The sequence below is a fragment of the Eptatretus burgeri genome, chromosome 9 (assembly GCF_056783735.1).
Source record: "Eptatretus burgeri isolate ZD-2024b chromosome 9, Ebu_testis_v1, whole genome shotgun sequence".
In the NCBI taxonomy this organism is placed as follows: domain Eukaryota; kingdom Metazoa; phylum Chordata; class Myxini; order Myxiniformes; family Myxinidae; genus Eptatretus; species Eptatretus burgeri.
The window spans coordinates 24,866,952-24,893,560 of NC_140969.1; the positions used below are offsets into that span (position 1 = coordinate 24,866,952).

The 26,609-nt window shown below is 36.8% G+C and overlaps 1 protein-coding gene across 5 annotated transcripts in view; it reads left to right on the plus strand.

The window, feature by feature from the left end:
• The window catches only part of LOC147019736 (reticulon-1-like), a 127,427-nt gene that overhangs the window by 13,825 nt on the left and 86,993 nt on the right, over window positions 1-26,609 (plus strand). For all 5 annotated transcript variants that reach the window (XM_085894397.1, XM_085894398.1, XM_085894395.1 and 2 more), the window contains 2 exons: window positions 22,101-22,228; window positions 25,947-26,328. In XM_085894397.1, coding sequence (XP_085750523.1) covers window positions 22,101-22,228; window positions 25,947-26,328 — 510 coding nt within the window. The remainder of the gene's footprint in view (window positions 1-22,100; window positions 22,229-25,946; window positions 26,329-26,609) is intronic.

Genomic DNA, 26,609 nt, shown 5'->3' on the forward strand with positions numbered 1-26,609 from the left:
TAAGAACGTCCCCTTGACACACATTATATACTGTTATACACCTCGGACTTGGCCCTCGAGTGTCCACAAAGGTGTATTATCTGCTTAGTTTTGTCTTTTGTAATTCCTGTGAATAAAATGAACCTAAAATCTCTTCCCTTCCAAATCATATATTTTATAAGTCCAAGGAACTGTATCTATTACATCAACAATTTTAAAAAGTTCTTTCGTCCATCGTTCAGTAAAACCCTTTTCAAAATGAGATTTCCACCTATATATTCTTACGATATCACCAACTTTGAACTTAGGTTTTCTGACATTAATCTCTTTTTCATATTTTAATTTTGTAAATGTTTCTGATGGCTTCATATTCGTTGACGTGTGAATCGTGTCATTATACTTATCCACAATATCCTGAATAAAAGATGACCATTGTTGTGAACCGAGTTGTGTGAATTTTTTATATAGTCTCTCTTTTAAGGTACGATTAAAACGCTCAACAACAACTGCCTTCCCTTCATTAAAGGTACTGTATAATGTAATACTGTTATTTTTTAGAAAATTCATAAATGTCTTGTTATAAAACTCTCTACCCTCATCAGTCCACAATTTCTTAGGTTTTCTCTTACTTTTATTAAATATCTGTTGAAAAGCTAACATAAGAGTATTACCTGTTTTGTTTTTTAAAGGGACAACCCACGCATATCTACTCCTCAAATCAATAACGGTTAAAGCATACTTGTACCCCTTATCATTATTGAGTTCAATCAAATCAGCAGACCAGATATAATCAACTTCCTTGGAATAAACTTTCCTTCTCTGAAACTTTGTGAATATTGGTTTATGTAATTCATCAGCTAATTGCTCTTCAGTCTTAATGGCATCATTAGAGCCTATAAGTTTTTTGAATTTCCAAGTCCAAGTTTCAATTTAGCACTAATCATCTTCTTCACGATGAACCTATCAACTTTTTCTCTCAAGGTTGGATTTTGTATCAGAGACAAATTATACAACATTTCTCTATCGGCTTCATGCTTTTCTTCCAACGTTGTGGTATTCCCATAATCAATATCGTGTCTCATGCACACTTCATCAACTCTATTGATTGGTTTACTCCAGGATTTAGGATTGTCTGCCTCATCTAATCTTTTATCTAAGTTTGTGCCTGGACCACAGAAAGAATAACCTGAAGATGTAATTCCCTGGTATTCCAGTAGTTGTAAATTTACTTCCTGATAAAAACTTTTGTATATCTCCTCCGAGTTTGTGTTTGGAGATAAATTGATTTTTTTTGAACCACACACCGAACATATACCTTTTTGTATAACCCTGTTATTTTTACTTTTAATATATGAAATATTTTTAGTATTAGTTTTCTTTTACATTTGAGACAATAACTCATTTATTTATGAGAAAAATTCCTGCAGAGTGCAAAAACCTTTTAGTTTCCAACATGCACATTTGAATCTTAATTTTTAAAACATAAAGAATCCTTAGAAATGCCTTCACTCTCTCCTCCATTTATTTAAGAAAAAACTTGAATTAAAATCTATATCTTGTCGATGCTAATAGTCTTGTCGAAAGTATTGCAAATAGACTTGTCAATTCTTTGTTTTCCTCCTCGGTGGGTTGAGTTATTTTCTGTAATACCTCTATTCTTTTTGAATCTCACTGGTTTCCATATTTTGATATTTATTCATTCTCTCTCTTCCTCCCTCTCTCTCTTCTCCTTTTCCTCCTTCTCTCTTCTCTCTCTTCCTCCTTCTCTCTCTTCTCCTTTTCCTCCTTCTCTTTCTTCTCCCTCTCTCTCTCTCTCTTTCCTCCCTCTCTCTATTCTCTCTTTCCTCCTTCTCTCTCTCCTCCTTCTCCTTTTCCTCCTCTTCCCTCTCTTCTTCAACTCCTTCCTCATCCCTTACTATACTTGAATCGTTTACACCCCATAGAATATTATACATATATTCATCAGGATTTCTTGTTATTCCTGTATCCAAAATAATTTTTTTACAACAGGATACCAATAAAATTTCTTTTGAATTTCTAAAAGAGCCTTACCTTTTCTTAACCTTATAATTTTTTCATTATTTAACATTCTAATTAAATCTAAAGTTGTTGGTTTATCAACATCAGCATAATGCCAATCTTTTATTGAAAATACCTCATTCTTATGTTGTAGAACATATTTATTAAAATACCGAATACCCTTTTCTTGAAGGTATGCTTGAACACAGAAATGATAATTTTCTTGAAGCCTTCTTGCTGTCATTTATGTATTAGAAATATATGTTAGAATAATATTATGGCACGAAACACCTCCCCATCTTCCCATAGTTAAATCATTTTGTATTTCCTTACTTATTATATATAATCCTGTTTTTTCTGTTTTCATGAGATAAACAAGGGCAAAACCATTATTATATTTACCCTTATTAAATTCTTTTTATTTGTTGTTTACTAATCGTGGCTCCACAAAACTCATTCTCGATACCAAGTGGATAATATTCTTCCTTACGAGACTGATTTAATTGTTCCAGGTCTTCGAGGTTAATTTTAAATGACCAATTATACCCTAAATCATTCATATCATACCCCCATTGTTCTATTCTCATACAAACGATACGCTCTTCTTTATAAAAATTTATTTTAATTCGAACTGTGAATTCTGTATGACCTGGAGATAATATCAACACTTCTGTATCTTTAGAATACACAGCCGTTTTATTTAAGTATATATATTGTGATAAATCGCTTAATCTCACCAAGTCATTCGCGTCAGTCGGGCTTGGATAATTTTTTAATTTATAAGCATTTTTCATGTTAATATTTTTGTTTATATTATATTTATGTCGCTCAGCCTGTGCCTTTGTGTAATAATTTGATAAATCAATATCCAGTTCTTGAGATACACCAAAGATAGAACCATCTTTACCAACATAAGTCATTTATATTAGATTAAAAATAATATCATAAAATTTTTTATTTTTGTTGAGTTGAAATAACACATATAGACATAATTGACCACAACACTTGGAATTTAATTCTTGGACTTGAAATGTTTGATAAACACCATTCTGTAAGAATTTTATGACTTCAACAGGTGGTGGAAGACCAAAACTATCAAAATAATATTTGTCTTGACTATTAAAAATACAAACCCAATGAGAACCGCTCCCATCATTATCTTCTAAGTTCATAATAATATTCTTTGTATGTTTCGACACATTTGTTAATTCATCTCTCATACAAATAACCACATTATGAATTTTTAATTTCTTACAATATTTGGCAAGTTGTAAATTTGATGTTGTATTCTTTCCAAATTCTTTCAACCACTCATCAATGCTCATTTATTTATTAGAAAGATATAATCCATTACCTCTTTTCGTTAATTTTACACCTGCTTGTGCTATAGAAGAAAGCATATCTCCAACTAACAATCTCGCTTTATCAGGCAGACCTTCAAGTTTTTCAGCAAAATCTACAATTACACCACTTCCACTAATTTGTTTCTCCAACTCTTTGTTATGTCTTTCCAATTCTTTTTGAGCCTGGAGTTGAGCCTTCCTTTCGTTGGCAGTTTTGACCGCTGTTGAAATACCACCCGTCAATGCTCCAACCGCACTTAAACCAGCAAATAAAGGAATTAGAAATGGGAGAAATCCTCCACTGCCTCTCTTATTGAATATTTTTTCAACATTGGTTTTGTCATTTTAATTTTAAGTGAGCCAGTGTCATTCAAGATTTTAACCTGTTCTCTTGTGAGCAAAACATCAATTCTTACTGCTCCTTTTCTCTGAATTGTATTAACGTTAATCGTACAAGGCTTTTGATTTTGAACACAAGATGATAGTTTATGAAGATTGATTTGATTAACATATACCCCAGTTGGTACTTTGCCACTCATTTATTTAACAAAAAATTATGTGAGACTAATCATCACACCATTATCTGTATTAATCTGCAATTCTGTTTCTTCCAAAAGCAAACAATATGTATCAACTTCTTCACTCTCTCCTCTTTCAATGTATAGGGAAGTATCCACTGATTAGACTTTATAGTTTCTTTTTGAGCGCTCAGGTCAAACGTATAGATTGTATACAAACTTTTAAATGCTGTCATATCCAAAATAGGTTCTTTATTTCCATTACTTTCACACACCTTTTGGTAAGACTTGTATGCTTCAGCAAAATCATTTTTTTCCCAATTAATTTCCAATCTATCTCGTGGATAAAATGTTCCATCTAGAGAAACGCGAAGTTGTTTCACCTTAGCATTATCACTCAATGCATTATTCTTATCAGTCGCAGTATCACCATCTGGCTTTTTAAAAATCATCCACAGATATCGTGGCTTTCCTTCCAGAACACCCAAATTCCACGTGTAAGTAGTTTGATTGAGTTTAACGTGTTGACATCTTCTTTTGAGGTATGATACACTGAGTGGTTTTTTTGAGTTAAGTCTTCGATTCAACATCTCTTCTGTTTTAAGATTAGGAGTATATTCACTGATATACCAACTCATCTCCTCAATTACAAATTTATTCTGATCACCAAAAGCATTACCAACACCAAAAAGCAATCTATTTTCATTATCATTCCTTTGTAGTTGAAATCTAATTTTAAGACCATACAGAACTTTATCATAATCACAAAATCCAAATATACCTTTAAGAGGAACTGCCACAGTAAAACTATTTTCTGCTTTTGTATCATCATTATACATTCCTTTCCTTTGAATATATCCAGGGTCTGTGTTTGTTCCCGTTGACATATCAGGAATAAAACCTTCGACAGACCCCTTTCCCATTCTATCACTGAATGTATAGAGTGTAAATTTCATCATTTCAGATACAGCAGAGACATAATCAACCGCTTCAACTTCTTGTGTTCCAATATACAATCGCACACTATCAAACATTTTCCAGAAGAAATCATTTACAAGTGTAGCGTTTGTGTTATTCCCAGCCTTAGTGAATTTAAATTTACACAACAAGAAACTTTCGGAGAGATTCAAATAGGTTTGTTGATTATTTATTTCAAAACTTTTTGTACCATTTGTATTCCAGTCTGTTCCAGTTATTGCATTTACCTTGAAGTAATCTTCTTTTTAGTGGAGTTTGAGATAATAATAGTATCATCCAAATCATAGATACTATCAATTGGTTCCATACTTGTATTTATTTAGGAAAAAAGATGTTAAAACTTTTGAAACCCTGATCCAAGTATTTGAATTATTTTCTCTCGTTCTTGGTGGACAACTGAGTTTTACCTTTCTTAATTTCTTTTATTGCTTGTAATTTATGAGATTCTTTCTGAGCATCTTTTATACTCTTTACAGCACCTGCTACATTTCCCACAGCAGAAGCAGTTGAACCAATTAGGTCTTTATGTTTAAGAATAGTTGAACCAATACCCATGAGAGTATCAATTATCCCATCTCCTCTAAATTGATGTCCAACACCCCTTTGTCTCTTAGGTTTATAGTATCCTCTACCAAGATACATACCTTCACCCTTGTAGTACGGGAAAGGAACATCCCATCCCCTGTAATTATTTTATATTTTCCCAACTCGTGCTTCCTCACAATAACCATCGTATTTATTTATTGAAAAACTTCACGTAGGTGAATTCTGATGGATATAACTTCTCCATTAAAAGAGATCACACGATTATCTTGGTCGGTTATCCTAAAATTTACTCTGTGTATGGTTTTTCCTGACACAGGTAGATAAACCAAATTTTTAGGCTCCATATTGAATTTATAACCAATTGGGGTTGAGTATGCGCTGAATGAAAATATTGTATTTGTTTTTAATCCATCATTATAAGCACCATCAATCAAATCACAGTGAATTAACACCGAATTTATTCCTGAGGATATTTGAATGACATTATCACTGTAAAACGTCCCATTAGTTTCAATCTTTTTTGAGGAGAAACCTAATAACTCTCTAAATGAATTATCAATTGTGAAATCAACCTTGTAGTTATTTTTAACTTTAATCGTTGATTTTGAAGTATGTTTTTGAATGTTTATAATAATATTTTTTGGTTCATCACCCTGTTCTTTCATAAGACGAGCAATTTCGAAAGATATTTGAGAAATCTCGTATGCTCCGGATGAGACTCGTATCGCTTTGTATCCACTTCCCGGATTATAACTAAACTTGTCATTTTTCTCGGTTATATTAAATAAGGTATTATAAGTCTCCATGGACAATAAAGATGCCTCATATTCTTTTGTTGTGTCAAGTTGTAGTGGGTATGGGAATGAAGATGTGTGGTCGCTTGTTGTGAAATTAAAACTCAGGATTGTGCTTCTCATCTTATTTAATATGAGATAAAATGTCTTTATATTGAGATTTATTAATTATTTTCATGTTCATCAACTGGTCTAAAATGGCTGATGCTTCATTAAAACAATTGTTATTTCCAGCCTTCTTACTGCCGAACAACAATAACAGTCTATTAACTAATTGCGATGGGTCATTTGGAAGAAAACTAATACCTGAACCAAGGATACTTAAAGCCTGAATAATGTGTTTCTCCTTCTCATTCTTCCTACTTTTACCAGAAAGAATAACCTTATAATTTAGAGTGTTCAGCAAATCAATATATACTCTATCATCATTATTTTCCATATCCAATGGTTTATCAATATACTTTGATTCATCCCTCACAGTTGAACCTTGTCTTCCATCTTTTGTGAGAAGAAACATTAATCTCGGAGTTAGTTTAACAGGGGTTGAGCAGAACTTAAGAACCTTAATTCATCATTAAATATCAATACCTTTTCTTGAACAAGATGAAATATTGCTGGTTGTTCTGTTGGAATGAGTCCTGCTTTGGTTTTTGAATCCGCTGAATATTCATTGTTTTGAACAGCATTCACAATATAATCAGGGGGTTGATTAATCTCTTCCAGTTGTTGAAATAAACCTTCATCATCATATTCTAATTCTCCTAAATGCTCTAATTCTTCCTCCGTCATTTGACTGAAATCTTTTAACATTTGAAGCTTTCTAGGAGTATATTCTACTGTGGGAACTGTGGAAACATCTTTCATTTTTTCTTGGGAAGTTTTTAAAAGTGGTTTAAAAAATTTCTCTTGTTTTTTTTCAAATGCTTCTTCGCCCGTTAGTTTCTGTCTGCGTTTCTTCTTTATGTCTTCCTGTTGTTTTACAACTTTTGAAACCAACTCTTGATGTTCCTTAAATCTTCTTGCTCTTTCTTTTGTATCCATTTATTTATTGTAAAATATCATTTAATGAATTGTAAAGATCAACAGGGAAATTTTCCTTTTCTTCATCATTCAAGTAGATGTGTTCAAATAAATCCTTTTCTTTAAATATTTCATCAAATTCTTTATTAACATTAATGCGAGTTGTAATTTCTTCTTCACTAATCCTTGCATCTCTGCTTTTCATACGCTTGTGTTGAGTTTCTTCATCAACATCAAACCCGAATGATAAAATCTTCTCTCCGCTCAGATATTTAATAATTTGTCTCTGCTCCTTCTGGATTAGTTTCTAATATCCCAACACCACCAGATTTTAGTTTCTTTAACTCACTCTTACAATGTGAATATTTTGTTGTACCAAGAGAAACCTCCTCAAATATTTGTCCTTCATTCCTCAATCGCATATGTTCCTCCACTGAAATATAGTGATAATCTTCACCTTTTACTTCTCCAGGTCTTATTGCTCTAGTTGTTGTTGATACAATGCGTATCACGGGGTGTTTTTTAAGTAAATTTACAATATTCTCATTTGTACTACACAAGAACCTTGATTTATGAAAGTTTTTTCCAGAAGCAGATTTACCCACAAGATTTATAATAATAGTTGTCATTTATATATGTAATTGTTTATAAAACAAAAATATATATCCCTTAATATCTCATCTTGTTTCACAACAATATATTTATATTTTTCAGTCGTGTGCTTCATATAATCCTCAAATTTCTTTTTACTACATAATGTAGAACAATTATCTCTCCAAAAATTATTGATATCTATTGAATTTAACTTGAATAAAATAAAAGTATTAGCATTGTTTCTGATGGAACGACGAGGAAGTTGAAAGTACGATTGACTAAGATAAATACAATTACAAGAAGAATGTCTCCCTCTTGTGTAGTAGCTGTCCATTACCGTTTGGTTTCTCTCATTAACACAATCATCAAAGATAACGAGGTTCTTTTTGATTTATCCAAATCTTGGGGAGACGGTATATCATCCGTATTATCACTAAGAATACAAGTTATAAGATTTGATTTCTTTTTACATCTCTGTGTATCACAAAATAGTTGAATTATATCTTCAATGTTATAATCATTTAGGTTTTTTTGACGTTTAAATAAACCTATTATATCTTCTTTTGAAGACCAGCATTAAAACCTTGTGAGAGTAGTTGATACTCTGGTTGAAAACTCGACTTTGTGAAAATTATTAAATTATCATAATCTAAAAAGTTGGGAGTGAGGAGCATTTTTAAAAGTAAGCAGGTTTTTCCACATCCACTTGAACCAACTATGAGACATCTTAATGAATTTGGGAGATTTTTATGGTTGTTAAATTTTATCTTATTTTCCCAAATAGGTAAAAATCATTCATTTATATATTTGAAAAACAGGTTATTTAATTTATTATTGGCTTTTTTAGAAACTCTATATTTTATCCTAAGTTCAGGTTTAATTTCAAGATAATCCATTATTTTATTTATACAATATCTTGTGTTGATATTTCCCTGAAAATTACATCCATGAATAATATACAACAACAATCCTTTGAACATTTCTCTTATACGCTCAGTTTCTTCCCTTGTAAGGAAAGGTGTGTTATCATCCTCATACTTTACATTCATTTCTCTAATCAATCTTGTAAAGTAATTCATTTTTGGTGTAAATCTAAAAGAATTATTTTCCTTTTTATATTTTTTATTATCATTAATTAGAAGATAATCACAGAATATACATTGTTTATAGGCTTTTGACTCTGTGTTTAATCCCTGTCTTTCACACGCAGGACAATTCTCAAATTTGTCATATGGAGAATCAGGAAAGTCTAGCATATTTATAAAGTAAAACTTTACTTAAACTGAAATTCATCTATACTTTCAGTTGTATATTACCATCGATATCGATATACTTTTTTCATTATCAGATTCAACGACAACATTTTTTATATTAAAGGTAATTTTAAAATTATCGTTAACTACTATTGAACGAAATGTCATTTCACCTGATATATTAACATCCTTTATTTCATCAAGATTTACATCTTTAGGGTTGTTGAAAAAAATACAAATTTCTCCTTGCATATTACAGATGGTCTTATCTTTTCTTTCTAAAGCTTCATCCATAAGGTTTTTGTTCTTTGATACTTTTTCTTGTTTCATTGCTTTTTCTAGTTTTGAATATATTACTAGAAGGAGAGGAGAAACTTTTGTTAGAGATACTTTAATTGATGTTCTACCAGGTATACTAAAAGCCCTTCCACTGAAGGAAATTGAAGAACTCATATTATTTACCATAATAGTTTTTATCCAATAGTTGTTATATTTATCTTTGTTCAATTTTACATCCTTGACATATTTCTCAGTATCTTTAACAGATGAAGAGATTGATTGAAACTTGTCTTTTGTGTCTTGAAACATTGTATTTATTAAGTGAAAAAGTTGGAGGATAAAATGTTTTTAAGCACAGATTCACCTATAATTAAACGAAATTTTCATCAAGAAAATTTTAGTTTAAGCAAAGTTTTATTCTATAAATATGGTGAATACAACGTACTGCGATGTTTGTAATCACGAATATAAACATTATAGAAAACACCTCCGAACCAACAAACACACATTTAATCTATTTCATCAAATATCTCCTCTTGAGTTGGAAAGAAAACATTGTGATATCTGTTCAAAGGATGTTTTGAAGAGTAGTTATAATCAACATCTTCAATCACAAAAACACAAGAAAAATGAGTTTAAAGTAAAGGGAGACTATTATATTAAAAACACTGATGAGGCATTTAAAGGGCATATAAAAATAAGGATTTTTCAATTTGGAGAACCCAGTCCATCATCAATAGCTGAATCAATTGAAATAGTGAAACCCGATGTTGAAAAATTTATTAAAAAGACATTAAAAGAAATAAAAACTTTAAAGTTTTATATGGGAGTGAAAATGAATATGAAAAGACAAGATGAAGAACAAACTCCTTATATGAGAACAGATCTTCATTTTATAACATCATTTCAAGATTTTTTGAATAGTGGGGTTTATGAAGAACTATCAAGACAAGAGGAGGATGTTGATAATACAGTGGTAGGAAGTGGATTCAATATTAAAAAATCATCTTTTAGATATACACATTCTAAAATCAAACCCTCTTAAAGCTTCTTCTTATATTGAATTACCAAAAGAAATAAAACTAAAGAAGGCAGTTGTTAATATTAAGAACAATGATAATAAATGTTTTCTCTGGTCTGTTCTTGCTCACTTACATCCACCAAAATGTAATTCAGAAAGAGTAAAACAATATATGAAATATGAGAATACCTTGGACATTAAAGATTTTAAATTCCCAATGCCATTAACAGATATTCCTAAATTTGAGAAAAAGAATAATCTTTCTATTAATGTATATGGATTAACGGATACAAACAAAGTTCAAATATTAAAAATTTCAAACAACTATAAAAATGAAGAAACACACATTGACCTTTTATATTTTAGTGTTGGAAAGAATTCACATTACACATACATCAATAATTTATCAAGATTAATCTCTTCTCAGGTATTCAGAACAGCAAACAAAATATATCCTTGTAAGCGATGTCTTAATTCATTTCATACAAAAGAACGATTAGAACAACATTCAAAATATTGTAGTAATCATAAATCAGCTGTAATTACAATGCCTAAACCTGGTGAAAAGATTTATTTTGAAGATTATAATAAATCTATCATGCACCCATTTGTGATATACGCTGATTTTGAATGTATCCTTAAAAAGATAAATACTGCTTCTCCTAATCCAAAAGAACCATATACAAATAAATATCAAAAACATATTCCTTGTGGTTTTTGTTATTATATCAAATCATCTGTTGGAGAAAAGTATAACAAACTTGAACATTATCGTGGAAAAAATGCTTCACAAGAGTTTGTAAAACGATTAGAAAAGGATTGTATAAGACTCACTAAATTAATGAAAGAAACAAATGAACCGATGAAATTAACCAAAGAAGAAAAATTAGAATTTAGAATGAACAATATCTGTCATATTTGTGAGGGGAAAATTAAGGAGTCTAAAGTTAGAGACCATTGTCATCTTACTGGTAAATATAGAGGTCCCGCTCATTCCTGTTGTAATCTTAATTATAAATTACCTTCTTTTATTCCAGTCTTTCTTCACAACAGCGCCAACTATGATACACATCTATTTATAAATGAACTTTCAAAAACACCAGGGAATATTTCTGCTATAACAAACACAAGTCAAAAGTATATTTCATTTTCAAAAATGATATTCACAAAACCTTTAACTCGTATTAGGTTTTTAGATTCTTACAAGTTTATGGGAACACCACTAGCCTACCTCGCATCAAATCTAAGCTCCACAGACTCTTTTCCAAATCTTAATTCATTCTTTCCAAAAGAGGAAATTCTCACTAAAGAGGAAATTCAGATTAAAGATGAAATTCTGATTAAAGAAGGAATTCTTACGAGAGAGGAAATTCAAACAAGGAATGAAATTCAAAGTAAAGAGAAAATTCTTACAAGTAAGGGAATTTATCCTTATGATTATATGGATTCATTTATGAGATTTAAAGAAACACAACTTCCTTCAAAAGAAAGTTTCTATAATAACCTTTATGAAGAAGAGATAAGTGATAAGGAATATAAACACGCACAAGAAATATGGAAAATATTTAAGATAAAGAACCTTGGAGAATATCACGATTTATATCTAAAAACAGATGTTTTATTGTTAGCTGATGTGTTTGAAGCTTTTAGATCACTCTGTCATAATAAAAATTGTTATGGATTAGATCCTGCCCACTATTTCACAGCTCCTGGTTTAGCTTGGAGTGCAATGTTGAAAATGACAAAACAAGATATAGATTTAATCAGTGATGTGGATATGCTTTTGATGATTGAGAAGTCCAAGAGAGGTGGAATATCACAAGTATGTTCAAAAAGATATGCTAAAGCAAATAATAAATATCTCCCAAATTATGATAGTGAAAAAGATAGTAATTATTTGATGTATTTTGATGCTAATAATTTGTATGGATGGGCAATGTCTCAATCTCTACCTTATGGTAAATTAGAGTGGGTGGAAGAAAAGAATTATGAAAAGGCTTTGATGAATATTGTTATTTCTTCTCAAGAGGAATTGAATGACGAAGAAGAAGGTTATTATTTTGAAGTTGATTTGAGGTACCCGAGTGATCTTCATAATAAGCATAAAGATCTTCCTTTTGCATGTGAGAAAGAAACTCCAAAGAAAGAATGGTTAAGTGATTATCATAAAAGTTTTAATATTAAAGGTAAATCAACAGAAAAGTTATTAACAACATTCTATGATAAAGAGGGATATGTTTTGCATCAGAGAAGCTTAAAACAGTTTTTGAGAGAAGGATTGAGAGTAGCTAAAATTCATAGAGTTTTAAAATTTAAACAAAGTCCTTGGGTGAAAAAGTATATTCAATTCAATACAGATATGAGAGCAAATACAAAAGTAAAATTTGAAGGGGACTTTTATAAATTAATGAATAATGCTGTATTTGGAAAGACTATGGAAAATGTTAGAAACAGGCAAAACATTAGATTCGCAACATCTTGGAAAGAAGCTTCGAGATTGATAAATAAACCAAGTTTTGAGAGAGAAGAGGTTTTTTCAGAGAACTTTTCTGCAATTCATATGAAAAAGGAAAGTATTGTAATGGATAAACCAATTTATATTGGAACAGCAGTTCTTGATTTATCAAAGATATTGATGTATGATTATTTGTATAATGACTTAAAGAAAGAGTATGGTGAAAATGTTTCATTGTTGTATATGGATACTGATAGTTTTATCCTAGATATAAAAACTGATGATGTTTATGAAGATATGAAGAAAAATATTGGAGTATATGATACAAGTAATTTCAGCAAGAAGAGTGAGTTATTTTCCAAAAAGAATGAAAAGGTTATTGGTAAGTTTAAGGATGAGTTGGGTGGAAAAGTAATGAGTGAGTTTATTGGATTGAGAGCAAAGGCATATGCTTATAAGTATGGTGAACAGATTGATAAGAGGTTAAAGGGAATAAAGAAATATGTAATAAAGAAATCAATAACTTTTAGAAATTATTATAATTGTTTGATGAATAAGAAAGAAGAATATAGGAAAATGAATACAATAAGAAGTTATAAACATAACATATATAGTGAAGAAGTAAATAAAAAGGCATTAGGAGCCTTTGATGATAAGAGATTTATTTTAGATAATGGAATAGATTGTGTTCCATATGGATATTGTATGATAGAGTGTATAAAATAGATTATGTTTTAACGATGGGAAGATGGGTTAGGGTTTTTAAGGGCTACCGCTGCTTTTTTCACAATATATAAATGGTTAAACCAAGTATTAATCAAACTAAAGAGTGGAGAAAATCTCAGTCTTGGTATATAAATGGAAAACATAATGAATGTGAAAAATATCAAATAAGTCTTATTGAAAAAATAACTAAAACAAAGGTAAATAAAACAAATAAGCGAATTAATTTAAAAACTAGTAAGTTAGAGGATGTAAAGAAAAAAATGAATATCCTTGAATGGACTGAAAACTTTGATGGTTATCAATTGAACAATGAAAAAACAATTTACTATAATCTCAAAATGATATGTGGCTCAGGAGGTGGTCAAACAAGAGCATTAAGAGAAGTTTATCATTTCGTAATGGCACAAATGGGGTATCTTAAAAAATATAAAGATTCAAATGTTTTGTTTGTCAATATTTTAGATGGGGATTATTGTGCAAAGAAAATTAAACTATTGAAGGAATTTGAGAATGAACAAATCTTTATAGGTTCAATGAGTGAGCTGTTCAACCCTCAGGTGTTCAATTCAATGAGGTTCAACCTCCAAGTTAAAAGGGGAGACAAATAAATATACCTTGGGATAAAAAGGGGATTTATTTTTAGGGAAAAAAAATATAAATCGCTGAAAATCCCCCATTCATTTACATGGGGAAAAGTGAGCCAGAATCAGTATTCTTACCCTACTTATATATATCAGAGGAAAAACCAATATATCTGTACTAATAAGTGTGTGTGTGTGTGTGTGTGTGTGTGTGTGTGTGTGTGTGTCAGTATATCAATGTGCCTCCTCCATAACTCCAAAACCATGAAACCTAGCAGCCTGAAATTTTGCATACATGCTAAGAAAACTCCAAGGAAATTCATGACTGTAAATTGGGTGTTTAGGTTAATTAAAACACCCCTTTTGATGATAATTAAGGGCCTTATTTAATTATATCCTTCTTTAGGTGCGTCTTTGGTCACTGCTGTCTATGGGGTCTGAAGGTGCATTCTCGGTAACCTCGCTGGGGTCTGAAGCCGCCATGTTTTTTTGGCCTGCTCAACAATGCCTTGACTTGGAACAGGGTGCAACAATTTCTTCACAATAAAGTTTTTCTTATTTTCCTCACTCATATTATCGAATGCTTGTTTATCATAGCTACAAATCACTGTATACGGCACTTTGGTAAGTGCTATAGTTTTTAAATTAGGAGTTTGGAGCGATTTCATGCGTTATATGATGCAATTTTCCACGATCTACTCTTACAGAGTAATTAAAGGATCTCATCAAAATATATTTTTCGGCTTTGAGGATCAGATATCGTCTGGACTAAATAAGTGTTGAAATCTGGAGTGAAATCCATCCATCCATCGGGACCATACTCCATGCAGAGCGTTGGTGCTGCCTAAGCAGTCTCCTTGGCTATTGGACACAATCCTGGACGGGTCGCCACTCCGACACAGGATACCAGCATGCTGGTACTCATTTTTGCCGACCTCGGAAGGATGACAGGCAGAGTCAACCCCACCTGGTATGAATTCAACAGTGGAGTGGGGTTTGAACTCAGGATCAGAGGATTCCAAGCCACCACCCTAACCATTGAGCCAACACCAGGTATAGTGAAATCTGATAGTGTAAAGAAATAACAACTCTTATAACTAAGCAGATGTTCCTATTTACTTTAAGCAAGCAAGGCTATGTTCCCTCCTTCTCCATAGATACACAAGAAAATGTGAAATTTTCAAAGCATTAAACGTATCTTTTTCGACTGTTGGAGAATTCTATTCATCCATCCATCGGGACCATACTCTGGCAGAGCATTGGTGCTGCCGAAGCAGTCTCCTTGGATATTGGGCACAATCCTGGACAGGTCGCCACTCCGACACAGTATACCGACTCCGACACAGTCTCTACAAAGGATCAAAGCAAATCTGGTGAAAAACGGAAGTTTTAAAATAAAGTTAGAACGTTTACGTGGACAGCGAACGGATGTACCATGTGAGAGGTGCACAGACGAGCAGGCAACGTGGCAGATTATCTGCAATATTTATTTCACGCGAGATAAAACTTTTTGATGTCTCCAAGGTTGTTCTACTTTAAACAGCAACTCTTTTGTGGATAAAGTCATGATTTGAATGAACTCATTTAATATCTTAAAGCGATCCTATATGGTATGTTTCCACAGCCTGATCAGACATTCCATATAAACCATTTAATTGGAGTGCTTGCTTGAGTGCTTAATAGCTGTACCGTGTGACATCATTCTGAACGAATTGTACACTCACTGCAGACGCTTTTGCGTGCCACACTATTCAGAGTGAATGGTTCGTGCTCCGTCATCCTGAGCGAGTGGTTCGTGCCACGTCATCCTGAGCGAGTGGTTCGTGCCGCGTCATCCTGAGCGAGTGATTCTTGCTTCATCATTCTGAGCTAGTTGGTCGTGTTCTGTCATTCTGACCGAGTGGTTTGTGCTCCGTTGTCCTGAGTGTGTGGTTCGTGCTCTGTCATTCCGAGCGATTTGTTGTGAAATGACATCCAATTTCTGTGCTGTTTGCCATGGTAACGTGTTTTCTAAATTATCGAGCCAAATTTTTTTTCCACCGATCTCATGCAGTTGTTTAGAAAGATTAATGTTTGTGAACATATCTCTGAAATGCTTATATAAATGCAACATTGTATTTTGGTGAAAGCCACTCAAGGTTACTGGGTTCTCTTCAGTATGTACTGTAGCCTGTAATCACACTGACTCCAACCTGCCGATTCTTGAAGAATTGCCGATATTGGCCAAGTACTACTGTGTGTGTGTGTGTGTGTGTGTGTGTGTGTGTGTGTGTGTGTGTGTGTGTGTGTGTGTGTGTGTGTGTGTGTGTGTGTGTGTGTGTGTGTGTGTGTGTGTGTGTGTGTGTGTGTGTGTTATTCGGAAAGCATAACATATTCTCTTTGCGAACTTCTCTCTCTCTGTCTCTGTCTCTGTCTCTGTCTCTGTCTCTGTCTCTGTCTCTGTCTCTCTCTCTCTCTCTCTCTCTCTCTCTCTCTCTCTCTCTCTCTCTCTCTCTCTCTCTCTCTCTCTCTCTCTCTCTCTCTCCTTTTTGTCCTATCTTTGTTCTATCCCCTCCCAATAGAGTGCAACACCCTCCTCCCAAATCTAATCTCTCACTCTCCCCTCCTCTCTCTGTCTCTGTCACTGTCTCTCGACATGTCTGGGCAGTGTTTATGTCCGGATCGGATTTTGGCTCTGGATGCGTCGGGGCAGTGTTTGTATCCAGACGCGTCAGAGCGATGTTTTCCTCTGGTCGCGTCGGGACGGTGTTTCTCTCTGGATGCATCGAGGCAGAGCTTGTCTCCAGATGCATCGAGGTGGTGTTTGTCTCCTGACATGTCGGGGCGTTCTTTGTCTCTGGATGGCTCAGGGTGGTGTTTGTCTCCAGGTGGGTCAGGACAGTGTTTTGTCTCCAGACACGTTAGGGCGGTGTTTGTCTCCAGATGCGTTGGGGCAGTGTTTGTCTCCAGACACATCGGGGCGGTGTTTGTCTCGGGACGCGTAGGGGCAGTGTTTGTCTCCGGTTGCATCGGGGTGGTGTTTGTCTGCGGATGCGTCGGGTGGTGTTTGTCTCTGGGCACATTTATGTTCAGATGGGAGTTTATCTCTGGGTGTGTCTGGACAGGAGTTTGTCTCTGGAAGTGCCTGAGCAGTGCTCGTCTCTGGACAGCTTGGCGCCGGATGCCCCCGGGCGGTGTTCGTTTCCGAACATGCCTGGGCGGTATTTATGTTCGGACGGAAGTTTGTCTCTGGACATGTCCAGATGGTGTTTGTCTCTGGACGTGTCCGGGTGGTGTTTGTCCCTGGATGTGTCTGGGCAGTGTTTGTCTCTGGATGTTTTCTGGTGGTGTTTGTCTCCTGACATATCCGGGCGGTGTTTATCTCTGGGCAGCTTGGCTTCGAATGTGTCCAGGCGGTATTTATGTCCAGATGGGAGTTTGTCTGAGAAGTGTCGAGACTGGAGTTTGCCTCTGGACTTGTGCAGATGGGAGTTTGTTTCCAGATGTGTCCAAGCAGTGTTTGTATCTGGATGGCTTGTCTCCGGATGTGTGCAGCTGGTTTGGTCCCCAGCCGTGTCCGGCAGGTGTTTGTTTCCAGGCTGTACTCATAGTATGGCCGGTAGAAAATGGATTTCAGACATTATTTTGTTTCCATCTTCACTGTTATTCGATACAGAATCATTTTGATGAGACACTATGAATCGTAATTAAGGCTGTGCCACATGTCTGCCTTCCCTTCCTCTCACCTCACACTGTCTTCCTTTCCCACACCCCTCCTCCCTCCACTCTCTTTCCCCCTCCATCTCTTCACTCTCTCTCTCTCTCTCTCTCTCTCTCTCTCTCTCTCTCTCTCTCTCTCTCTCTCTCTCTCTCTCTCTCTCCCACTCTCTCCCCTCTCTCTGTTCCCCCATCTTATTCTCCCCCCCCCGCCCTTTAGTATTCCCATCAGCAAAGCGACGGGTGGTATTTGCCTGTACATATGCACTCAGTGTACAAAACATTTCCAACACCTTCCAAATATTGAGTTGCACCCCCTTGTGCTTTCAGAATAGCCTCTATTCGTCGGGGCATGGACTGTACAAGGTTTCAAAAGCGTTCCACAGGGATGTTGGCCCATGTTGACTTCAATGCTTCCCACAGTTGTCAAGTTGGCTGGTAGTGGATCTCTACTCCAAATAGCTCATTCCATCTCATCACACAGATGCTCAATTGGATTGAAATCTGGTGACTGGGCAAGCCACTGCAGTAAGCTGAATTCACTATCATGTTCATGGAACCATTCCTGGACAATCCTAGCCTTGCGGCAATGGGCATTATCCTGCTGTAGAAATCCGTTTGTAGATGGATACACTGCTGCCATGAAGGGATGCACCTAATTGTCAATGATATTCAGATATCCTGTGGCATTCAAACGTTGCTCCACTTTAAAGAAGGGGCACAATGTGTGCTATGAAAACACACCCCGCACAATCACACCACGAGCACAAGCCTGCAATGTTGACATACGGCATGATGGATGCATGTACTCATGTGGTTTTCTCCACACCCTAGTCCTCCCATCAGCGTGAAACAACAGGAATCGGGATTCATCAGATCAGGCAATGTTTTTCCAATCCTCCAGTGTCTAGTGTTTTAATTCCTTATCCGACTGCAACCACAGGTTCTTGTTTTTTTGCTGAAAGAAGCAGAACTCTGCACGGGCGTTGGCTACCATACCCTGTTTGTGTCAAGGTATGATGAGTTGTGCATTCCTTTATGGGTCTTTCTGCACCAATGTTGTACTGGACTGTTGGTTGACTAACTGTAGCCCATCTGTTGCTCTGCACAATTCATGTCGGCCTCTTTTGACCTCTTTCATTAATGATACGTTTTCGACCACTGGCCTACCAGCTGGATGTCCTTTGGGTGGTGGACCATTCTTGATACACACGGGAACTGTTGAGCATGAAAAACCCAGCAGCGTTGCAGTTCTTGACACACTCAAACCAGTGCGCCTGCCACCTACTACCATATGCCGTTCAAAGGCACTTAAACATTTTGTATTTCCCATTCATCCTCTGAATGGCACACATTACACAATCCATGTCTCAATCGTCTCGATGCTTAAAAATCCTTTTTTAACCCGTCTCCTCCCCTTCATCGACACTGATTGAAGTGGATTTAACAAGAGCAATCAATAAGGGATCATAGCTTTCACCTAGATTCACCTGATAAGTCTATTTCATGGAAAGAGCTGGTGTTCCTTATGTTTGTACACTGAGATTGTGTGTGTGTGTGTGTGTATATATATGTATATATATGTATATATATGTGTGTATATATATATGCATATATATATATATATATATATATATATATATATATATATATATATATATATATATATATACATACATATCTGTCTGAAATGTGAGAGTGATCTGTCCATCGACTCAGCTTCATCATGGGAAATTCCAGTAATCTCGAGGGTCTGGCTTATAGTGGGTTTTTGTTTTCATTTATATGATGATAAACATATTGTGATGGATTTCAGAATCCGGTCTGATGAATGCATCCAGGTCCTCATACAGTTATTTCCTTAAATGCATGTTCAGATTAGCCCCATCCCCATGTCTAATGGGTTCTTAAATGTGATGCATTGAAAATGGTAAAGGATAGATCCCTTCTCTTATGGAAAGCTTTTTTTCTTTACGACAGACACGTTTACACACATTTCTTTCACGAGCTTTGAAGCCCGCCCTCATTTTTCCTCAGCAACATTTCTTTCACGAGCTCCGACACCCGCCTTTTTGAGAGCGCACAGGTCGTCATGGTAACCGTGCGCAAGTGGGGCGGGGTGAGCTTGGGGCGGACTGCACCCGTGGAGACAGCTCGGAGATATAAAACGAATGGAGGTCCGTTCTGAAGAGAGAGGAAAGCGAGAGGAAAGCGGAGGCGAAAGAAAGCGGGGTGAAAGAAAGTGGGGCGAAAGAAAGCCAGGGAGGGAGAAGAGAACGAGACGTAAGCTTGAGAAGTGAGCAAGAAGTGGGTGTAAGCACGCAAAAGAGGAGAAGGAAGCGAGCGTGTGGTGCACGTGTGGGTGTGAGCAGCACCGCCAAAAAGTGAGGCACGGGTCGGTCCCCAACAACACCAGGGTCTAAACGCGCGACAGACAATCTCGGTGCCCTCCAGACGTCGACTGGCGTTCAAGGCTGTTCGCGAGAGGGTGCACGGCAAGGCTGGGTGCTGGTGACGGACGTGACACGCACGCACATATTTCAGGACGTTTTCACTTCACGGACGACTACTTTCTGGTGAGCGAGACGATTCTTTCCCCCCCCCCTCCCTGAATGATCTGTTGGGTACCCATGTCTGTGTTTAGCTGTAAGTAAGTCAACCCCACCCCTCCCCCCCTCCCATAAGCATCTGCTCTTTGTCTCTTTCCTAGTATTTTGATTGATTTTTGCTTTGAAATTTATTGTTTATTTACCTCAGAAAATAAAAAGTTCTTTTTATTTATTTATTTGATTATTTATAAATCATTTGTCGATTTCCAACCTGTCCGTGTTTGTCCTTTCCTTCCGTTGGTCGAGCATTGTCCGAACTGAGATAGACTGGGAGGTAATTACCACAGATTTGACCAAAAATAGTCGGCACGCACCAGCGGTTAAAACGCTCGGCCGCCCAAATTAAAATCTAATCAGATAACATTGGTGCTTTGCCGAGGGCGTGCTACCCGCTCAGGTAACCATTTGACCTCTAGTTAAACGGCATAATTAGACGGTGGACACTGGAACTCGTGGTTAACTGGGTGGCGTTCGTGCTTATAAAACAACCCACCGTACCACAACGTTAATTGTGAGCGGTGGCCCCAGGTCTGGCTCAACCGAGGACAACCTGGGATTAATCCCCCTGAGTGACAAGCTGGTGTGGCCGCAACAATATATATATATATATATATATATATACATATATATATATATATATATATATATATATATATATATATATATATATATATTTGTATGTATGTATGATGTGTGTGTAGATATATATATATATATATATATATATATATATATATATATATATATATATATATATATATAATTTTCATCATCTAAATGAAAACAAAAACTCACTCACATCTCTCACCTGTGAATGGAGGGAATAACCAATTAGCTCTCACCTAATTAACTAATCCCAGCTGTCTCGGATTATATCAATAAATCGACTCCTCCCATGCTCTTCGAGCTTAAGAAAGCTGCATAAGGCAACCATGAAAGGCTACGCAAGGTAAGCCCTTTACTGTTTCAAACCCTTCACAGAGTTCTTCCATAGCTGTAAAGACATTCACAAATAGTACACATATGAGAATTCCAATGTTACACACATCCTCAGCTGCTGGACCGGTTTTATCGCTTATTGGTGAATCATCAGTTGTGACAGCAGGATAAGAGTCCAGGGAGTCGCAGGCACGTTCCAGAGCCCGAAGATTCACACATGCCCAGTGGAGCAGCAAGCTTGACGATCGCGATTCCTCGCTCCTGGACCGCTCATTCACGCTCTTGATTGGACTGTTCCAGTTGTCAACCAGATAGAGTCAGAAAGCTGGTACTCCGACCTGCTGATACGGAGGTGCTGCCTGATTCCCGCTTGTTCAGCCACACATTGGTCACGTGCCCCGTGTCTGGGTTGCAAAGAGCATTCCATTTTCACATCTTTTCTCCCTTGTCCTTCTCCTGTGGTATGCTTGGTGGCCCCAAGTTGGGGCTCAATTAGGATAGATAACTAAGGGTCTCCCACTCGTATTTTGGGTTGTAAGTAATACTGTGGAATAACTGCTTTCATGTTCCTTGTTTCCCTTCCCTTTTGTAATAAATACTCACATGAAGTCACTTAGTCTCTGTGAGTGATTTGAGTTGCCCTGAGTGCAAACCGCATTAGCATGCCATAGGCAGAGAGTTTGGAGAGCTGGTTTCCTCAAACAAACACAAATAAACATTTTCTTACATGTTTCCTAACCCTTTCCACAGGAGCCAGTGATCAGGAAGGTAAAGACAGCTCTATACCTGTTAAAGAAAGTTTGCGTGCAATGCATATGTTGGGTGCTGTCTGCCACGACAGAAAGGAGTTTGGTGATCTTCTGCCATGGTGTCATCAGGTTGGATTCAGAAGCACTTAAAATTCCTCATCACTTTCAACTTATATTATAAAGCGAAAATATAAGACATAAATGTTTTTTTGTGTTTTTTTAAACCAATGTTTAAGCTGCACTTATGTCTTTATTCCACAGATCATCACTTTTTGTGGTGGAATGCTTCTTTTCATCGTTGCATTTATACCCCACTGTGAGTGATCACTGTATCCACATTCGTTCAGGAACATTTGTCCTTGTGAAACTACTTATAATGATGATTCCACCCTCTGCTGTATAATCTCTCATCCTTCAGACAGGCAGGAAGCAGCCTCTTCCCTCTCTGCAGACTTTGATAGAATCAGGAGCTGGTCAAACACTTGGAATGCCTGCTTTGTCAGGAAGAGTTGAATACCTTCCATGCTTCACAATATCTTTCAATCTTGACAAATCTCACACTCCATCATTCACAACAAACCACCCTTCGAAGTTGGCTTCCAAATCCCGTCACCGACTGGGTATCCTCCATCATGCAAAGTCCTTCCTTGGCACGCCTGAACTTTTAACAATCTACAAGGCCTTAATTTGCAGCTTGTAGGAGTACCGTTCTCCCTTTTGGGCTGAAGCCCCTGCATCACACCTTGCTCTTCTTGATGCTGTGGAAAGCCAGACCCTCAAGATTACTGGAATTTCCCACGATGAAGCTGGGTCGATGGGCCGATCACTTTCACATTTCGGACAGGTTGGTGGTCTCTCTTTCTACTGCCTCCCTTCTGGTCTTGTGCCCTCTGCTCTCTCTTGGCTCTGTCCCTCCCAGGTTTCTGCAGGGTGTACTTGGTCTGCCATTAACCCTCTTGTTGTTAAATTCACAAAATCCAGAGTCACTGCTCACCTCCACTCATTCGTTTATATTCTTTCTCACCTGTGGAACTAATTTCCACGTTCTCTTCAATCTCATTCTTTCCTCCAGGTCTTCAAGACAGCTGTTCGCCACCCTCTCAGATCATCCTCCATCCAAAACCATGATCTTTTTTACCTCCATTAATTAACTGCTACCTCTCTCTCCCCCCCCCCCCCCAAGACAACCTCTTTCCAAGTTTCTAGCTTTTCCTTCCTAAAAGTTTGCTTCTGCATCCATATTGTTCACCTCATGTGTCCCCCCTTAGCCCTTATTCTTCCCCACAACTTGCTGCTTGGTGTGTTTACCGCCGCGCTTTCTACTGTTCCTTTTGTTCTGTTATGTCCTGATCCATTCTATGTTCTAGCAATTCCATGAGCATCGACTTTGTATAGAAGTAAAAAAAACTTGCTTGAGACGAACATATGTGAGTTGCACATTATAGAGGCCTGCAAAAGTGTTCACCCCCTCCAAAATTTTCACATATTGATGCCACTTTAGCTTGTGCCTCATTACCTCTGCCACTGAAGGTAAAGGATATTATGTTTTCACCTCCTCTCTGTCTGTCTGTCTGTCTGTCTGTTTGCAGGATATCTCAATAAGTTGTGGACCGATCCGGATGAAATTTTGTGGACCGGTTGGGCATGTGACAAGGATGAACTGATTAGATTTTGGTGAAGATCCGGATCTGGATCCGACTACTAGAATATTTTAAGTGATTCTTCACCATTGAGAGATAGGGCCAAAATTGATATATAACATGATATTTCCATAATGTATTGTGTCCGATATGTTCTCGTGGAGCAGTCATTGCGTGGCGGAGGTATGCACTCTTACGAGTGCCCTTCTAGTTTAATGATACTTTCAAATCAAACATAATATTTTGACTTTTCACAAACTACTCCAAGGTAATAGAGCTAAAAAATGCAGATAAAATGTGAATATATTTGATTAACAGAGAAAATCAGATGATTCTTAGTTGCATAAGTATTCAACCCCTTTGCCTAATTTACACGAAATCACTTCAGGAGCAAAATATTTGTTTGAAAATTTACAAAATAAGTGTAATAGGGTTCACCTGCATGCAGTCAATGGTTTAACTTAAAAATTAAGCTCCCCCACTTATCTAAGGAGTTTTAAGGTGCAACCGAATTGGTCAACCAACGAGGCAAACATGAAGACCAAGGAGCTTTCCAAAGAAGTCAGACGTGGTGGAGAAGCACCGTTCAGGAGAGGGTTGTAAGATTATTTCAAAGTCACTCATCGCTTTGAATACAGTGAAATCCATCATAAAGAAGTGGAAGTCGTATCATATCACCCAGACTCTACCCGGATCAGGTCGTCCATCCAAACTCAGCAGCCGAGCAAGCAGGAAACTGGTTCGGGATGTTACTGTAAATCCAACAATGACTTTGAAAGATCTGCAATGCTCTATGCCTGAGATGAGGTCAGTGTTCATCAATCAAGAATATCTTGTTCTCTTCACAAAGCTGGCCTCCATGGGTAGGTGGCAAGAAAGAAGCTATTGTTGAAAAGACGCATCTAAAAGCCCATATGGAGTTTGTGAAAAAGCATCTTAATGCTACTGCTGGCATTTGGAGAAGAAGTTTTGTGATCAGACGAGACAAACATTGACCTTTTTAGTTTAAATTCAAAGCGTTACATCTGGTGTAAGCCTAAAACTGTACATCATCCTGTCAACACCATCCCTACCATCAAGCATGGTGGTGGTAGCGTCATGTCATGGGGCTGCTTTTCATCAGCAGGGACTGGCAAGCTTGTCAGGATAGAAGGGACAATGGATGGTTCAAAGTACTGGAGAATCCTTGATGAAAATATGTGTCAGCCACGAATCTGAAACTTGGTCGGAGATTCACATTTCAGCAGAACAATGATCTGAAGCACAATGCTAAAGCCACACTGGAGTGGTTGAATAAGAAGAAAATAAATGTTCTTGAGTGCAAGAAAATAAATGTTCAAAGGAAGATAAAGTTGCAAAATGAAAACACCATTTGAAAAACTGAAGTTTACAATCAGCAAAAAGAGGGTATGTGCAGTCGAATTGATAGTGATGAGTTCCATGAGTCTTGTGACAATGACCAACAACGATGTAGAACAGTCATAAATGTGGGATGAACAGTTGGAGAAATCCTTTGCACTGTCTAACCTGGTTTTGAATTCCAGCACCACCATAAACTGTCACCCTGGTGTTTCACATGCAGGGCGAGGCATCAATGCGTGTGTGTGTGCCGTACCTCGGAAAGATGTTAACCCGGAAGACCCAATGTCCTTCCTACTTGTATTTGATGGTGGATGTCAAATATCCCACAGTGGTCCTTTGTGAAGAGTAGGTGAGTTATCAGCGGCACCCTAAAACAAATTTCAAATTCCTGCTCTAACCGACAGTGGGCACTGCATCGACGACGCAGTCACGCTCCCAGCAATGAGACTGGGAAGAATTTGGCAGAGGGTGTGAGGCGTAAATGAAGCCTCCACAAGAATGTTAATTTGTAATCGATGAAATTGGCACAAGAATCCTTCCACAATGTCTCCTCAAGCCATCTCCAGTGCAGATTATAAAAGGACACAAGCTGACAACAGTCGGCATTAAACTTGAGGTCCGCATTCCTGCTCTAATCTCCAGGGGTCACTGTATCTGTAACTTGTGATAACAAAAACTGTTGGTCAAAACATTGCCCAGGTGTTGCCAGGTGAATGTAAGACAACCAAGACAATAATATAACGTCGCTATAATGGGCTTATTCCTGTGTACAAGTTTTCTGGTTTTAGCACATTGCATGGTACAGTGATTGCTGAATTGTGAAGATAGTTTATCTGTACTTGCAGGGTGACAAAGATGCCTCTGGCTCTCTGGAAACCCATGCTGGCATCACATCTCCATGTTACAGTCTATTACGTGCAGAACGTGAGGCAGAGTTAGATATGGAACTCTTCCTTGACTCTTCATCCTCCTCGGAAGAGCTCTTGGACAGCTATGATCTCTCTTGCCCGTCAACCAAGGATACTGTATTGCCATCGGGTAAAGCAGAGTTCTCGGCAGCTTTGCCTGGTGGGGTCGAGAAATCGTGGATGTCTCATTCTGCAATCTCCGGTCACATGCCAGCACCAGGCCCTGTGACACAAACTCCACATTCCAGGAAGTTGGGTTGTGGCTGGTGGTTTGGGACGACTGGCTTTCATCACATTGATCACATCAACCACAATAAAGGTAAGATGGAAAAACCATAATATGCACATCAAAACATGTGATGCATTGGAAAGGCAAACTATTCCATGTGTACTAACTCCTTTCAAACAGAAAATCTTGTCATGAATATGTGATGAGGTTGTCACCACTTATGGAAAATGTCCAAGTATTGTTTTAAGAAAATATTGGACATTCTCCACAAGGCCATATTCTTTGAAGTCATTGTTCTTTTTCATACGCAGTCAATGGCTGTGGGTTTGCATCATTGCCGGAGCATGTCTGAGAGTGTTGCAGTGCCCTCT